Source organism: Misgurnus anguillicaudatus, chromosome 6 (genome assembly GCF_027580225.2).
Source record: "Misgurnus anguillicaudatus chromosome 6, ASM2758022v2, whole genome shotgun sequence".
Classification (NCBI taxonomy): Eukaryota; Metazoa; Chordata; class Actinopteri; order Cypriniformes; family Cobitidae; genus Misgurnus; species Misgurnus anguillicaudatus.
This window is the reverse complement of record NC_073342.2, coordinates 32,813,262-32,832,147: the sequence shown is the minus strand read 5'-3', so window position 1 is coordinate 32,832,147 and position 18,886 is coordinate 32,813,262. Positions and strand designations below refer to the sequence as shown.

The 18,886-nt window shown below is 38.0% G+C and overlaps 1 protein-coding gene across 1 annotated transcript in view; it reads left to right on the top strand.

Moving 5' to 3' along the window:
* Nucleotides 1–814: 814 nt before the first annotated feature.
* The window catches only part of itga11b (integrin, alpha 11b), a 29,929-nt gene continuing 11,857 nt past the window's right edge, over nucleotides 815–18,886 (top strand). The window contains exons 1-11 of the mRNA XM_073869042.1: nucleotides 815–961; nucleotides 4,445–4,556; nucleotides 10,855–10,964; nucleotides 11,681–11,772; nucleotides 11,992–12,106; nucleotides 12,343–12,470; nucleotides 14,010–14,158; nucleotides 14,497–14,641; nucleotides 14,788–14,950; nucleotides 15,082–15,152; nucleotides 18,705–18,849. Coding sequence (XP_073725143.1) covers nucleotides 910–961; nucleotides 4,445–4,556; nucleotides 10,855–10,964; nucleotides 11,681–11,772; nucleotides 11,992–12,106; nucleotides 12,343–12,470; nucleotides 14,010–14,158; nucleotides 14,497–14,641; nucleotides 14,788–14,950; nucleotides 15,082–15,152; nucleotides 18,705–18,849 — 1,282 coding nt within the window. The 5' untranslated portion in view covers nucleotides 815–909. The remainder of the gene's footprint in view (nucleotides 962–4,444; nucleotides 4,557–10,854; nucleotides 10,965–11,680; nucleotides 11,773–11,991; nucleotides 12,107–12,342; nucleotides 12,471–14,009; nucleotides 14,159–14,496; nucleotides 14,642–14,787; nucleotides 14,951–15,081; nucleotides 15,153–18,704; nucleotides 18,850–18,886) is intronic.

The following is an 18,886-nucleotide window of genomic DNA, read 5'->3' as shown; positions in this document are numbered from 1 at the left end:
GTGTATTCTGAGATGGCTTGTGAAGGTTTGGCATCATACAGATAAAGTTTTAATATACTAAATGAAGCTTTTACAGCTATAATGACGATGGTGCAACAATCGTTCAGATGATCTGGATTAATATGCATGATTTTTTTCTGAAACATTAAAGGCTTTTAAATGACATGAGATGTTTCCTCATTACATGCATGTTTATTTATGTTAAATGAGTTATTTAGACTCTGATGTTATTTGCGTCGCTCTTTAGTGCCTGCAGGTGTAATTGTGTGATGCTATAATGCAGGACGTCTTGTGTTGCGGTCATTGTTATTTCCTCTTCAGCAGCTGCCTACCAGAATATTCACTGGATTCCAGGATCACTGAATCACTATCTGACACACTTTTAGTAAACGCTTTTGTAGTTAGTGAATAAAGAATCATCATTAAATGACTCTGTGGACTTCTGACATGATGAATACGGCACAACCAACATCTCACACACAGCTATATGGATTAACATTACATTAAAAAATCATCTCAAAGGCAAAGCAAACTAAAACATAAATCATTTGTAATAATTAATGTGTGTACCAGGAATGTGCATTAAAAGAGTTAAAGCATCAACGGCTGAATCAGCTGACTCACTTACAGTACACAGGTAACCAGTTTAGTAGCATCATTTTCACCACTCAATGAAGTCCACAAGCAGAATTTTGTTTTCCACTTTATGAAATAATCTGGCATAATCTCTCTCTTCTCTGTGTATTTGGAGGTCTCTCTCTCTCTCTGTGTCTCTCTCTCTCTCTCTCTCTCTGTGTCTCTCTCTCTGTCTCTGCTGGTATCTACTGTGAGCTCCTCCTCTTGTGATGAAGCTCTTCTGTTCTTCTCGATTCACTCATTCTGCTGTGAGGAGCTGAACACATTCATTTCATGATGGAGAACTTTCATATTCTGCTCTTCTGGATCGGCTCTCTGCTGCCAGGTCAGTTTGTGTCACTTTTATCTCTTAAAGCGTTTGTGTGTGACTTCATGAAAGTGTGTTGTTCAGGTGTGTGCACACTCATCTATTGTGTGTATATTTGATACTAATAGACAGATGTGATGCATATGGTCAGACACCTTCATCAAACAAACAGTCAGACTAAATGATCCAGAAGAAGATTTTATTTCTGTCTGGTATATTTGCTCCTGGTTCACAGCTGTGGTTGATAAAGTAACTCAAGATGCTTGCGTGTCACAGAAGGAAATCCAGTGGAAATTTAATGAGGCGGATGTTGTGACTGGAGCAGGTTACAGAGTACAGAGTAATGAATGAAAATATCTTGGGTTTGAATTAACTTTTGCTTCTGGAGAATCTGTGCTGGGGTTTATTTCCCATGATGAAGATTTAATGAGCACTCATTAAAACAGCCTTCATCATTAGATCTCACCTGGTTGACACTGACCCATGCGCTGAACGTGATTTCACCAAGTAAGATGTGATCCTGCATCAACATTTTCAATAACCAATCAGATTGCAGGATTAAGATTAGTGTGCATGTTAGATTTAGTTTTAGGATTGGGTTAGGGGCTTTTAAGAAATACTCCTCAAACTATTATTTCACACTAATTTGAGGGTTTAAATGGTTAGGGTTTGAGTTAAGGGTAGGTTGGGGTATCTTTGATTAAAACGTTGATCCAGGATCACAGCGACTCTGACATGCAGGAGAAGATTTCTAATGACTCAATGTTCATGAATTTTTGACATTGCAATACTGATAAATATATTAAATTACTGCTGCTCTCCAAAACTTATATATATATTTTCATAGTTAGTAGATATTGACAGACACTTAGGATTGATTCAGATACAGATACAGATGTGTCCTCACAGTAATGCATTACAGATGTGATGTTGTGTGTCATTAATTTGCTTTTGTGTGAGGGGTGATGGAGTTTCTTTAGGCAACATAATAACAGTTTAACTTTCTTGTTCTGTTCTCGTCTGGACCTGAATGTATAGATGAAGACAAAATACACATATGTTGTGTAAATCAATTTCATTATGGATTTGTATTTATTTCTTTGATTTGTCTCTATAATGTGCTTTTGTAAATCACTAATATCAATCTCAAACCTTGATTATTATTTCTTGGATATTGGCACTTTACAGGACCTTCAGCGTGTGATATGTTGATGTGTTGTGTTTAAATTTATCATCCAGTATAGATTCATTACACTGCTTGAGTGACAGGAGATCATAAAAGTTTCCTTTCAATAAAATGAAATGAAGTAAAATGTTTTCAAATGGAAAATGCATTCTTGTCTTCAACGTGAATGCTTTCCATTAATGATTTGATGCGTGTGTTTAAGTGTTTGGGGTATTTTTAAGTGTTTCTCTGGATAAAGGACACAGTTCTTGGTCATATTTTTAATAAATACAATCACATTTAAACCCAACAGCTGTCACAGAAGAGTAAGATTTGATTTTGCTGTAATGTGCGGCAGCTGTAAAATCTGAATGTGGAGGTTGAATATGTTTGTGTTACCGTGACAACACTTGGAGCAGGTTGTGATTGGCTGATTGAACAGGAAGTATCTGGACTTGCACTGGTTTATTCCAAGTTCATGAGTAAATACAGATTTAACCTACTTTCACTTTAATCAAAACCACTGTGTAGGTCTAGTGTGAGGTCTATAGAGTCAGAATCGATCCAATTGTCTCTTTTTTATATCAGGTTTGTGTTTATGCCATACTGTTGTTTGTGTTCTGAACAGTAGACTGACAACCACACAAAATCCTATGTTTACTATGCTGATCCAAAGCACATTCATGTGTGGTTTAGAAATCCAGTTTGAATCATATTTTTGGAGTCTCTTGGTTTGAACACTCGGATCAGATTTCTAATAGTTTTATTTCATTTGTGAGTTGTTGCCTTTATGTAAAGTGTTTCAAATCAGCCATGGGTAAGTAAAGCAGATAGTAAATGTTTTCTGGGGCATGTTGTTACAACAGGTCACCCAAATTCACAAAAATGTAAAGGTTTTCTTAATTTTACAATTGTAGGGGTGAGAAAGGCATCTGTTATTTGCTCATATGTTATTCTGGCTAATATGCATAAAGACCTACCCAGTCTCCTGAGGTTGCGTATAAATAGCACGAAGTGTAAAACTCGTGCAATACATACGCCAAATTCCACTTTGGCGTGCATATGATACGCAAGTCCTTCCCATTCACTTAAACGGGGCATCTATTTTTGTCGTTTTATTTATTGGTTTCTCAATTTTTTTCTGTCTTTTAAACCATTTTCGCTTGGGTTTAGGGTTAGATTTTAGATTTGCTAAATAAGGTTATTTAATATACAGGTTTCTCAATGTTTTTGTCCATATTTAAGCCATTGTCTCTTGGAGTTGGGTTTAGAGTTGGGGTTTGGGTTAGGATGTCATTTTTAAATAACAAAAAGTTGTTCTAACCCTAAACCCAAGCGAAAATGGCAAAAAAAACAGCAAAAAAACTGAGAAACCAACAAACAAAACAACAAAAAAAGATGCCCCATCCAAGTGAACGGGAAGGACCGGCGTATCACACGCACGCCAAAGTGGAATTTGCCGTATGTATTGCACGAGTTTTACACTTCGTGCTATTTATACGCATTGTCAGGAGACTGGGCTGTAAAGACACGATCAGGAAACGTAAACAAAGTTTCCAGATTAACAAGATGACAAAATAAATCTCTCCAAACCAAATTTACATCAAGCATCGGACTGCTTATGAGAAATAATATCTTCATTATTTGCGTTTATAGATGTGATCAGATTGTAGTCTGACTTTATGAGAATCTTGAAGGAAATGCTGATTTTTAAGAAGTGGTCTTGAGTTGTTTTTCTTATTTCCTGTCAGAGGAAACCTTTCCTGAGGAAATTAAACTTGAAAGGTGATGTGACACAGTTTCTGTGATCCTATATTCCTTCCTCTCATCCAAGTGACCTTTCCAGATAAATATTTTAATGAAATCCAGAAGCTGCTGCCGTTGAGATTGAGAGGAAAGGAATTGCCTTTGATATTTTCTTATTTTTTCGTGAATGTTTTTCTTCAGTTATCTTATCGTGTGAGATGAATTGTGACTTCTAGACCCCACACTGATGAAAGTCTTTTACATTTTCTAACATTTAAACCTTTTGTTAATGATCCATTCATGCAAACGCTGCTATTTCAATGAATTCATGCCAAATGTGATTGTTACAAGTTTCCGAAACGTGAAGCGAATCTTTTAGAAATTGGTGTGTTGAACTTGTTACAGTGTTTGGTTTTTATACCTGCAGACTAGTTCAGTTTGTTGACAAATAAAACTCTGAATATCTTACAGATTAACTGTGTTCCTGTCAGATTTAAGATTCAGGTTTTCTGTTTTGTTTGTAATATGTAAAGTCTGTCCATGAACTGTTTGAATAATTTGAATAAAATCTTTATGTTGTTTTGTTTTAGGGCCTCAGACGTGCTTTAATATCGACACACGACATGCACGAATCATCCAGGGTTCAAAGGAGGCTCAATTTGGATATACGGTTCAACAGCATGAAGCCGGAGGCCAGAAATGGTGAGCTGATTTCATCTTTAAGATCTTCTCTATACTCTCAACTAAGTCAATGTGGACCTTAAAAAACCCCAGAGACTTATTGCTCAGATGTTGCTCTTTCATTCCTCATATAACGTTCATATCTCACAGATTTCTTAGCGATGTTTCATTGAGGTTCATTGTTTTAGATGTTTCTCCTCTTGAAAAAATAAAAGACAATCACGAGTCACATGAGTTTAGAGCTGTCCCTTACAAAAATTAACCATGGTTTTACTACAGTTAACACAAAAAAAAACTATGGTTACTATACTTTTACCACAATAAAACCATGGTTCATTTTCGTAAGGGGTAATATAAATGTGGACAGTAAAGCTCAGATCACCCTGCTGAAAAAAACCATACCAGCAAGACCAGCATATGTTGTGTTTTGGTGCTGGTATGCTGGTGACCACCAGCTAAACAAGCATCAAACCAGCATAGACCAGCATAATTCCCATGCTGGTCCATGCTGGTTTGATGCTGGTTTTATTCAGCAGGACATCAGTATTTATATTGTGATTTCTTTGGAGAATTTCTTTTTAAGATGTTGAAGTTTCTTTTACTTTAATGGAGACGTTTATGAGACGGACACTCATGATATTAGTGAGCACTTTCTCTCAAGAGAAACATCTGAGAAGCATTTACATTTTTATCACATTGAAAGAGAAAAGTTTGAGATCTCACTTGTGATTTTTCAAATCATTGAGCAGGATAAAAAGCAGATCTCGAGTAGCTGTTTGAATATTTGTATATATCGTCAATGTTTTTCCAGATGAAACACTGCTGTGAAATGTAATCGCACACACACACACACACACACACACACACACACACACACACACACACACACACACACACACACACACACACACACACACACACACACACACACACACACACACACACACACACACACACACACACACACACACACACACACACACACATTCAGCCGTCTGCTGGCAGAGATAACGTCTCAGATTTGATCCCAGCAGCACAAAGACATTTCACTTTCGCAATGCTAAATCAAGCATCAACTCCTGTTAGTGTTTGCAGAGATTTATGGGTAATAAAACATAAGATCTGTTTATTTCTCATCTGACCTGTACCTGCAGATCTCTCATAGATCACCAAAGTTATGCATGGTGAAGAATGTTAAACGTTAACATCTGACGTTCAGTTGAGTTGAGCAAACAATGCCCTGCCACTTTACTGTAACCCATGAAAATCTTTACTGTAAATCTAATAAACTAAACTTAACCGTTAGCCTGTCAGTGTTTATAGGCTTTTAAACCCGGGCTATTGTTTTGGAGTCGTAAAACTCTAGACACAAAAGAATCAACATCATTAACTTCACCACAAATCCGGACGTCAGCTTCCTGTTGTTTAATCGTGAGGTTTGATAAATAAGTCACGGTCACACAGCAGTCAGAAATCTTTGATGTCCACCACAGGTAAATAAGTGGAAAGTATTTGTACTCGTCTGCGAGTGTTTGTTCTGGAAACTATGTGTGTTGTGGCTTGTAATTCCCAAACCCCCTTCTGTGCATCTCATCTCAGACACCACGCACGCGTCCTTCTGGAATGAGATTTACTACTGTGCAGGAAAAGACTGAGAGGAATTTTGTTTTGGTTTTCATTTGTTGAATGTTCCTTAAGTCCTGAGGATGTTAGGATTCATCTGTGTACACTATACTCTTACAAAGTTGTGAAACACCACATTCTTAAAAATCTTTTAATCTGAAGATGTGTTTAAATGTTTCAAATTACGTTTGTAGACAAAAACATTTCTTTTAACTCAATTTTTATTTAAAACATTGTTTTATAATCAATGACTTGGATTGAATAATGAAGAAAAATAAGAGCTCAAAAAAGATCTTTGAACTTTTGAATGGTGTACATATGAGATTTACAAAGCATTTATCCAAAGCCACACTGTTAACATGTTCTGTAGAAATTACGCTATTACTGGGTATTACTGGCAACTAGCTGCCAGTAACTTACTGTAGATTTTACATTTATGTTATTTACTGGCAACAGTTTGTTCAAAGTTAAATGAACATGAAACATTTTTAGTTTTTTATCGTCTACAGTAAGTTACTGGCAACCATCTGCATAATTACAGCAAATTTATTACAGTGTAGAAATGACAGCTGTTAACTTACTGTAGATATACATTGATGTTATTTACTGGCAATAACAGTTTTATCAAAGTTAAATGAACATTAAACATAACTTTACATAAAGCTATACAATAACAGCATCATGCAAAGCATTCTGGGAAACAATATCTGAAGAAAAAAATGTCTTTGCATGAATCTTTTATTTTATAGTTTTCTTCTGCAAAGATAAAGACTTGTTAATGTTTAATGTTCATTTAACTTTGAACAAACTGTTGCCGGTAAATAACATCAGTCAGCGGCATAACTACAGCAATGTTGTTTGGGAGGAATGTTTATTAATAGTTAATAAACTGTTTATTGTTGTTGTTGTTGTTGTAGTTAATGGAGACCTTTTTAACTCTTTCCAGTAAGGGTCTTATTTGAACTTTATAATAATTAAATACAGCACTGAAAGTAAATACAGTAAGATTTGTTAGCCGATACTATAGAGGATGAACTTGATACTCGGCCTTAATTTTTTTGTCTCAAAACTCAAAATCTTTATTCTTTTGTGCACATGATGAAATCTGATCTGTTTAGCGCTGTAATATCTGGGAACACTAAAACACATTTCTCAAAATCCAATCATAGTTTGATTTCAAAACAGATTTGTACAAATTCAGTTTCTCAAATGTGCTTTTTGTTCAGACAGCTGATTGGATTTGAGTCTGAGACGTTTAGTTGCCAGCACAGAGTCACCGATACTCACAGAAGAGTTCACAGATGACTTTTAACTGAGGATTCTCATATATCAGTGCAGTTTTGTTTTGTTCATAAGTTAAATGTTAAAAGTAGGTTAACCGTTTAAAGCAATGCATGATATTACTGTAGCCGCGCTTGGTAGCAGATGTGTTTTAATGGGGTTACATAAATAAAAATAAAACCTGAAAACTATTTTAAACGGACAGGTTTATCTATCAGCAAAGCTGTTTACTCTGCCGTACTTCTAACACCTTGTTTGCTGCTCATATTAATCAAAACGAACATGACAGAAGATTCTGTCACGGCTAGTCCGTGTCATGTTTTGTGTATTGCACTGATCCGTCTCACCTGGACTCTCATTGACTCATTAAGCCAATACACCACACCTGTCTTATGTTTAATTGTCTTTGTATTTATATGCCTTGTTTCTGTCACACCGGTTGCCGGTAGATTGTCATTGTCATTACTTCCATGTCTGTTCCTGTTCACGTTGGATGTTCCTGTGTTACTTGGATGCCTGTTATTTTACTCCTCGTGTTTTGTTTCCAGTTTTATTATTAAATGTTATTTATTGGTTCGAACTCTGCGTTTGCGTCCTGTCTCTCCAACCCTGTCGTGACAGAATCTACCGGCCAGCACTGGACGCAGCGGGTTCACGGAGGGCGGCTCCCCCAGGAGTTTCGTCAAGGGGGAGTAGTGACATCGGGGTGTATTCCCCATCAGCCCCGATGTCTCTTGGGGACCACCGTGAGTGATCGCTCGCTCCCGCGAGCATGCGGGAGGAGGATCGGCCCAGGCGGTCCCCCAACGGTTGAGTCGTCATCGACGGTCCCTCGGAGGACCACCATCCTGCTCGCAGGGGGATCCGGAACGGACCACGCCCGATCATTTCCCCGGGGTGGCTACCGAGAGAGGGTCTCCGTTTCCGCGAGGGGATGGGAGATGACTTCCGGGGGCAGCTGATCGTCGACGATTCCCAGGAGGGGGGTAATTCGTCTGCCTCGGTTCTCGGAGCGATCGCTCCGGTTCTCCTGGCGCAGTCCGGCCAACCGTTCCTGTTGGTCTCGTCCCGGCGGCTGCCGGCTTCGCCAGGTTCCCCAAGCCCTCCACCCCTCCCTTGGACTCTTGCTACCAGACTTTGTTTTTGTTTTGTGTTTATTTGAGTGTCTGGTAGCCACTCGTAGAGGGAGGGGTTATGTCACGGCTAGTCCGTGTCATGTTTTGTGTATTGCACTGATCCGTCTCACCTGGACTCTCATTGACTCATTAAGCCAATACACCACACCTGTCTTATGTTTAATTGTCTTTGTATTTATATGCCTTGTTTCTGTCACACCGGTTGCCGGTAGATTGTCATTGTCATTACTTCCATGTCTGTTCCTGTTCACGTTGGATGTTCCTGTGTTACTTGGATGCCTGTTATTTTACTCCTCGTGTTTTGTTTCCAGTTTTATTATTAAATGTTATTTATTGGTTCGAACTCTGCGTTTGCGTCCTGTCTCTCCAACCCTGTCGTGACATTTACTCCCTGATAGAAGAAAAACATCACACACATGACACGAGCCCAAAAGCATAAAGGTTTTTCCAGCTTCTACAGAACGTTTAAGATTTTCACAATCAGATCCAATTCAAACACAAACCACATCCCAGAAATTGGCCTGTGAAATTCCTTCATATCAATGTTGACATTCCTCTCTTCTGCCAATCAATTCACAAACCTTTAATACAAAACCTTTTAAGAAAAACAGCTTGAAGCGGTTTAAGGACGATTGCTGGTCCTGGCGGGTCACCAGACTGCTAAGGTGGGCTTTAAAAGGGTTTTGGACATTTGTTGTTTTTTATTTATTTTCTGTGTTCAGTTCCCACAATGCACCTCACTGTTGGAATGCATCGTTACCCGTAGAGAAGGTTTAGTCTATCCTCAGACAGTTATTTGAAGAACGTCTACTTAAACCATCATTTCTCTAAGCTGATGTTAACACAACATGACAGAGCATTCAGAACAAAGTGAATCTGTCACGGTTAATCCGTGTCATGTCTTGTCTCTGTTCCGATTGTAATCACCTGGACATTCATTGATTAATTACCTGCCTCATCACACCTGTTTGTCATTTAGTCTGTGTGTGTATATATACCTCTGTCTTCTGTTTGCTCACTGCTGGATCATTGTCATTGCTACCCCGTCTGTTCCCTGTCTTGGATGTTCCTGTGTTCATCGTATTCACAATCTTATCCCTCGTGTTTTATTATTAAATGTTATTTATTTTGAACCTTGCGTTTGCGTCCTGTCCTTACAACCCTTCCGTGTCGTGACAGAATGATCCAGCCAAACTGGACGCAGCAGGTTCACGGAGGGCGGCTCCCCCAGGAGTTTCGTCGAGGGGGAGTAGTGACATCGGGGTTCATTCCCCATCAGCCCCGATGTCTCTTGGGGACCACCGTGAGCGATCGCTCGCTCCTGCGAGAGGAGGATCGGCCCAGGCGGTCCCCCAACGGTTGAGTCGTCGTCGACGGTCCCTCGGAGGACCACCATCCTGCTCGCAGGGGGATCCGGAACGGACCACGCCCGATCATTTCCCCGGGGTGGCTACCGAGGGTCTCCGTTTCCGCGAGGGGATGGGAGATGATTTCCGGGGGCATCTGATCGTCGACGATTCCCAGGAGGGGGGTAATTCGTCTGCCTCTGTTCTCGGAGCGATCGCTCCGGTTCTCCTGGCGCAGTCCGGCCAACCGTCCTGTTGGTCTCATCCCGGCGGCTGCCGGCTTCGCCAGGGTCCCCAAGCCCTCCACCCCTCCCTTGGACTCTCGCTACCAGACTTTGTTTTTGTTGTTTTATGTGAGTGTCTGGTAGCCACTCGTAGAGGGGAGGGTAATGTCACGGTTAATCCGTGTCATGTCTTGTCTCTGTTCCGATTGTTATCACCTGGACATTCATTGATTAATTACCTGCCTCATCACACCTGTTTGTCATTTAGTCTGTGTGTGTATATATACCTCTGTCTTCTGTTTGCTCACTGCTGGATCATTGTCATTGCTACCCCGTCTGTTCCCTGTCTTGGATGTTCCTGTGTTCATCGTATTCACAATCTTATCCCTCGTGTTTTATTATTAAATGTTATTTATTTTTGAACTTTGCGTTTGCGTCCTCTCTCTCCTTCCGTGTCGTGACAGTAAAGGAACTTCGATTGGAATCTCGGAACGCTGCTGGAATGTTGAACTTGTGATCCTGTTTGTGTTTTTATCAAATAATTGTTTGGATTTATTTACTACCTTACACACTAATTGTAATGTTTTCCTTAACTAATGAGTAGATGATACATTTGGCAATTAAAGTAGCTTAATTAAACAAGCCTGGTTATATTTATGAAGAAATAATCTGTGAATTCATATCAATATTTTATTTATTTGTATTTCAGGCTCTTAGTTGGTGCTCCTTTTGAGAACAGCAGTAAACAGCAGACGGGTGATGTCTACAGATGTCCACTAGATAACAAACCTCTGACCAACTGCACACGACTGAATCTGGGTATCTCATTACTGTATTATATCATTGGTCAGATTGCAGTACTGCAACAGCCAAAACGTATTGTGCTGCGTCTTCACTCTGATTATGATATCATTATAAACGCTATTAACGGTCCAATTGCAGTATCAAACTTATTATTGCGTAATTTCGTCAGTCTGAATGCGATATCAATCTGATTATGGCAGTATTTCATCCACAGTATTATGTTGATTATTGAGATATTGTGCTGGCTGTTATGCTTTGTCGGCAGCCTGATTGCGGTATCAAACTTTTTATTACGGTATCATACTACCTGTTGTACTACATCATCGCTCCGATTAAAGTATCATGCTGATCGCTGTATCATGTTATCATTCCAACTGCAGTATCAAACTCACTATTGCGTAATTTCGTCAGCCTAAATGTGGTATTGATCTGATTATTGTGCTGTTTCATCTGCCTGTTTTGCGGTATCAGACTTTTTATTGCGGTATCATACGGGCTGTTGTGCTGCATCTTCTCTTCAGATACGGTGTCATACTGGCTATTGCGTTAAATCATCGGCCTCTGGCTACAATATCAAACTTTTATTGCGGTATCATACTGGCTGTTGTGCTGCGTCATCACTCCGAATACGGTATCATACCGATTGCTGTATCATATTATCGGTCCAATTACAATATCAGATGGTGTTGATTTTTGTGATATAATGCTTTTTGTTTTTGATTGTTTCAAAGGAAAGATTTCCATGAAGAATGTGTCTGAGCGTAAAGATGGAATGAGGTTAGGAATGACTCTTACATCTAATCCCAAAGACAACAGCTTTGTGGTAAGTGTGTTACTATTACTCAAAGCACATCATCATTATCTACTGTAATTTAGACAGACTATATACAGATGATATCCAAATTGAGCTCAAGTATATTTATGGATGGTAATATACAGTTAGGGCAGACTAGCTATAATCATTATATATTAAGATTTTCCTATAATGATAATTTAAGAACGACAAAATGTTTTTGAGGGATTGGATTGTGATGTATTTCAGGTGTGTGGTCCGCTGTGGTCTCATGAATGTGGAAGTTCATATTACAGCACAGGTGTCTGCTCCAGAGTCAACAGCACATTTAACTTCACTTACAGCATCGCTCCAGCATTTCAAAGTAATGAAATAATACATTTATCTCATCAGACTGTGGTAAATCATACCAAACCTTCTGAATAAACTCTTTTCTTATACAAAACCCTGCCGAGTATGATCTGCTATATCAGCTGATATTTAAAGAGAATATACAAACATTGTCATTGGTAAAAATTCACATATAATGTAATGTTAGTTAATTTATAGTTTAATATTTGCTTTCATGTACTTGTATTAACATAAACATTTTTATTGCAGGATGTGAAACTTACATGGACATAGTGATTGTGTTAGATGGATCAAACTCCATCTACCCCTGGTATGAGGTTCAAGATTTCCTCATAAATGTCCTACAGAAGTTCTGCATTGGTCCAGGACAGATCCAGGTGTGTCTGAAGATTCAGTAAAAAGCGACTTTAACTCTTTCCCCGCCAGCAATTTAAAAAAAAGTTGCCAGCCAACGCCAGCTTTTTTATTATTTTCACAAAAGTTTGATGTCTTTCAGAAAATGTTCTTCTTTAAATATATAAACAATACAATACACTATATCAAATGAAAGAACAGACCCTCTCATTTCAAACAAAAAAAAGTTTGACGTGAGCTGTCCTTCAGTGTTTTATAAGTTAAGCCGGAAAAACTCGTCATTGGCAGAGAAGCGTTTTCTCAATGGTGGGGAAAGAGTTAAATATCAATTTAAACTTTACATATTGGATTTTACAAAAATATACTTGCCATTGTTCTTGTGAGGTTCAGTATCTCTAATCTTTACATTACAAACAAATCCAATTATTTCTCCAGTAATAGACAACAGTGTCACATATTTAAAATATTATACAGTTTAATTGTACATTTTATTACATTTGGAATGCTTGATTCTGCTTGGCCAGTTGTGTCATTTGCAGGTTTGTTATTCCCAGTTATACCATGGGTCTGTTATATTCTGATTGGTTGAGAAATGTTCCACAGGTATGCATTATTTTTCAATAACCGCACACCTGACCTGTCAAATGTCTTAAAATAACCACTAGTGCAATGTTTGTGGTAACCGTGGTATAAGTGGAATAATTTACTCCTTTGAATGATTTGAAAATAATGCACGCTCTTGGTGTAACTCTGCTTTGCGTTGTTCCACATAACCACATTGGTTGTGCATTATTTTCAAATAATTCAAAGACGGTCATTAATTATCCTTACATAATAACAACTGCTTAAAACTAATAACTCAAGGTAACCCGGATGCTAAAAATCATTTTGACATACAGTTTAATATTACATAAAGATTCATTATAATATTTACAAATGATTAAACTAAATCATGTGTTCCTGACGTTTGAATGTCTTGTCAAAAATAAATAGGTTTTCCTGCATTCGTTAAAAACGGGGTAATAAAATATTTAAAATCAATATTTAATGTTCCTTACCTTATTAATGAGGTTAAATGTAATACGCAGTATAATGTACAGTCAGCAGGTTGTTATGTAAGGAATAATTGATGACGGGCCATTGAATTATAAGAAAATAATGCACACCAAGGTGGTAATGCCGTTACACCGCAGGTGTGCATTATTTTCAAATAATTCAAAGGACCGGAGTTAATTATTCCGCTTATACCACGGTTACCACAAACATTGCTCAGGTGCCTATTTTTAAGTAATTTGACAAGTTAGGTGTGCGGTTTACAGAAAAATAATCAACACCCATAGAACATTTCTCAGCCAATCAGAATGCAGCATTCAACAGACCCGTGGTATAATGTGAAATAAGATACTCTTCAGTCAGATACAACACAAGACCTGATCACACTGTTGGGTTTATTTCTGTGATTCCTGCTGCCTATACATACAGTAAAGTTTAATGCATTTGTAAATAATTTACCAATAATGTTACAGTTAAAAGCAAGTCAAAGTTTTTCTCTCTGTTCTCAGGTGGGAATAGTTCAATACGGAGAGCGAGTCGTCCATGAGTTTCATCTGGGTGAATTACGTACGGTCGATGAAGTCGTAGCCGCTGCTAAAAACATCGAGCAGCGAGGTGGAGAAGAAACTCGTACGGCTCTCGGGATCAATGTGGCTCGGTACGGTACAATTATAATAGATGTTTTTCTCTTAGTTTAATAGTGTTTGAGTCTCCTCATGTTTTATTTGAATTTAGTTTTAATGTAAATTCATTAGTTGTTGTTTTTAGATGTACTACATACTGTAAATAAATCTAACTGACTGATAAAACCTGACAGATATCACTGAACTATCAGAAACATTGGGTTGGCTGATGTGTTTAGGGCGGGACTTTAAAAAGAGGGACATTTGTTTGTGCTAATCCAAAATATCACTTTTAACATTCGGTTAACCCACAAAAGAAGCATTGACTTACCTTGTATAGTTTTGTAAGCGTGAGTTTGTGTGTTTAAAACAGAACTAAAGCATTTCAACGCGGAGGTCGTCCAGATGCTAAGAAAGTCATCATTGTGATCACAGACGGCGAGTCGCACGACAGCCCAGACTTAAAGGACGCGGTGGAGGAAAGTGAGAAAGACAACATCACCCTGTATGGTATTGCCGTGAGTTCACTTCACTTCTTTCCAATCACACAATCTTCCAGATGTTCTCCACATCAGATTCTTGAGTTGTGTTTAGACAGGATCACACCTGATGATAGTTTCTCAGGTCGCTGTCTCACGGTTCGGATATTCAAATGCATTTCCAGGTTCTTGGCTACTATAATCGGAGAGGGATCAATCCTGAGGCGTTTCTGAAAGAAATCAAATTCATAGCCACAGATCCTGAGGAACATTTCTTCAGCGTGACAGATGAATCTGCTCTTAAATATATCGTGGATGCTCTGGGAGAGAAAATCTTCAGTTTGGAGGGTACGACACTTGACTTTGGTATAATATTCCATCAAAACTGATATGCTGCATTCATCTTTTTGTCAAGTTCAGGAATCTTTGATGGAGTCATTCACCGTGAATAAAACTGAGTATTGTTTGGCTTTGTGCAGGTATCATCCAGAATGAGACAGCTTATGGTTTGCAGATGTCTCAGGCTGGTTTCTCCTCACATATCGTGGAGGTAAGTGAAGAACAGATAAATGTAAATATTGACCACATGGCTAATGTGTGGAGAATTCTATTAGGGACGTGTGTGAAATGTTGTTATTTTGCTCTTTCTGCTGGTGTTTTAAACTCTTCCATTAGCACAAACTACAACATCACAGTCAAAATAAAGATTTCAAGTATGGTTTGTTTACTGCCTGAGGGGATGTTCAATTGAGCCGCGTCCTTTTAAAGCTCGGCACAAACATTAAATTGGGTTCCATTAAAGTCTTGCTTATGTGTAAAAGTTCAGAGTCTCTCTGGAGGGAAGAGAAAATAAAGCTCTCAGTCTGAGTGATGTTGTTCAGGTGAAGATCTGGAGCAGCGTATCCCAAGAAAAATAACATTTTATTCATAACTTTGTTGTATCCCTGGAGAGACTTTGACAGTGGCAATCTGAGAGGAAAGATTTTATCTTGGAAAGTTTTTCTCTGGACTTCAGCAGGGGAACCTGCTCCAGAAAACACATATGGTTTTATTGATTCAAGCTTTTCCAGTGACGGGCCTGCGCACACGCACAAAAACACATACACACACTTGCACAAACACATACACACTTGCAGACACTCACACTTGTCCTTAAGTGTTATATGTGCACTTGTACATGTGACGGCTTTGTCATGGAGACTTTTGTCCTCTTTCTGTTTATGGCAGTAAATTATTTAAAGGAATGAGTAAGTTTTGTTTTATAGAGTTCAGTGTACTTTCAACAACAAATTAAAGTTAACCAGATGAAAACAGAAATTTAAAAAACAGTTTATTAGTTTGGGCTTGACATTGTAAATTATTTTATACCACTTTAGTTTTATAACGACTAAAGAGGTGCCAGATTTTTAAGTACTTTACCTTACAAACATCATTACAACCTGGATAGACTGCTGAACTGAACTAAACTGAACTGAACTCAAGTGAACTGATCTGAACTGAACTGATCTGAAGTGAACTGAACTAAACTGAACTCAAGTGAACCGAACTCAAGTGAACTGAACTGAACTGATCTGAACTGAACTAAACTGAGCTGAACTAAACTGATCTGAACTGAACTGAACTGAAGTGATCTAAACTAAACTGAAGTAAATTAAACTGAACTGAACTGGAGTGAACTGAACTGATCTGAACTGATGTAAACTGAACTGGAATGAACTGAACTGAACTGAACTGGAATGAACTGAACTAAACTGAAGTAAATTGAACTGAACTGATGTGAACTGAACTGAACTAAACTCATCTGAACTGAACTAATGTGAACTGAACTGAAATTTTACATCAATGATGTGCCTCTTAAGACAAAACAATGGTGCTGATAAATATTACTACACTGTAAAAACATTCCGTAGAAATTGCAGCTGGGTTGCCGGTAATTTACTGTAGATTTACATTTATGTTATTTACTGCCAAGAGTGTGTTCAAAGTTAAATGAACATTAAACATTTACAAGTCTTTGTCTTTACAGAGTAAAACTAAAAAAACAGCATCAAGCATTCTGGGAAACATTCTGGGAAACAAAATCTGAAGCAAAAAACAGAAAAAGGTTGATGATGATTTCTGATTCCCAGAATGCTTTGCATGAGGCTGTTATTGTATGGTTTTGTTCTGTAAAGATAAAGACTTGTTATTATTTAAAATGTATTTAACTTTGAACAAACTCCTGCCAGCAAACAACATAAATGTAAATCTACGGTAAATTACCGGGAACCCAGCTGCAATAACATTGAAATTTCTACAGATTTTTTTTACAGTGTACTATTGACTACTTAAACCTTATCTGTAAAACTGTTTGCTTTAGGAATAGCAGCAATGTGTTTAAATGCAGGAAATGCATCAAGTCAGTTTAGTTTAAATGCATTGTATGATAAAAGCATCTGGCAGATGCATGGAAATGTGTTTACTAGACGCTGGAAGAGAAACCAACCACAGAATACAGATTACACTAATGTACCGTATGTTAAGTGTTGATCTTAGCTATAATAATAATAATACACCTGTGAATTATCAGATCATTAATGTAAACTTTACTAATCTAATGTGAAACCATACAGCTTTCTAGGGTTTATATCATTTTTGAAATGATGAAAAGGATTATAATAAGGGACTAAAACATGATCCTGTATACTTCTGAATACAAATGAACTGATGATGTTCTGAATGATGCTCCGTGTGGTGACACTACTATAGTTGCTTGCATTACAGTTTTAAGTCGCACACAGTTTAATATTTAATGTTTGTTCATGGCTTTGTCTTAGCAAGCACAACTCATAAAGTGAATGGAACAGTTTGCACAGAGACTTTATTGTGCTGTGGAAGTCATTCAAGAGTCCACGTCGACATCGCATGAGGAGGAAGATTTTGGCACACAGTGTTTCAGATGACGCCTGTGCTCGAATGAATGCAAGAATCAGAGTTTCTCCATCTGAAAATATCAATATTTCTTTCTTTAATGTATTTTTTGGAGCAGATTCAGGGATTTATGTTAGTTTGTGACTTGTTGAGGAGTTTTCTTCTCAGTCTGATGATAAACACTCTCATTAACTGACACTGAAGCAATGAGCCAAACGGTTACTATAGCAACCACATCCTTTTGATAACCACACAGGAAACCCTAGAACCATAGCAACCACGTGTTAACACCATGACAATCACTTGAAATCACTGTGATGCACTTGTGGTGGTGTTTGTTAGTCTTGGACATTGAGTTGAGTTGTGAGCGCTGTAGTTTGGTGTTGTTGGTCAGCAGTTGTTTGAGGTTCAGATGTGGTGCAGAGTTTTGGCAGGAGCGCTCTGAGCTGCAAACACTCTTTACACATCAGCTATACTGCTGGAAAACACAACATCCCATAATACTCACTGAGTCTTACTCTGTGTGCCTTTTAATTCTCAATGTTGTGTGATTGTGTGTATATTTATGTTTGATTCATTTATGGATATTACTATTAATAATATGACACAAACTAATAACTAACCATGGTATATTAAAACATGACCGACAATCAGTACAAATCATCACTTAACTGTGTTACCATAGCAACAGTGCTCTTGTAAACGGTGTCATTACCAGTGTCGGGGATAGTTATTTTAAAAGTAATTCATTATATTAAGTTACTCCCTAATTGCATTACTAAGTTACTTTTCATGGAAAGTAATGGTTAGGTTACTTTTTAGTTACTTTTGCGTTACTTTTTCTGACTCAAACTGTTTGCACACAGGCATGTACGCATAGAGTGCATATTTTGACTATTTTTTAATTGAATTAAACTAATAAAGTAACTTGCATTACTTTTTTTAAAAAGTAACTCAAATATGAATGTGTTCATTTAAAAAGTAATGCGTTTCTTTACTCGTTACTTCAGAAAAGTAATATTATTACGTAATGCGCGTTACTTGTAATGTGTTAACCCCAACACTGATCATTACTGTATGTGCAGCCGTGTTGCGTTTAAACATCATTTGAGTGTCATGTCCATATTGGATGTATTTAATGAATTGATTTTAAATACTTGAGCTGCGAGTGTTTTATTATCGATGTCTGCAGGATGGGATTCTGTTGGGTGCCGTCGGGGCGTATGACTGGAACGGAGCTGTTCTGAAAGAGACCCGTCATGGTAAAGTCATCCCACCCAAATCATCTTATCTGAAAGAGTTCCCAGAGGAACTGAAGAACCACGGAGCTTATCTGGGTAAGAAAATCACTCCTCAGTCAGTAACAAATAGAAT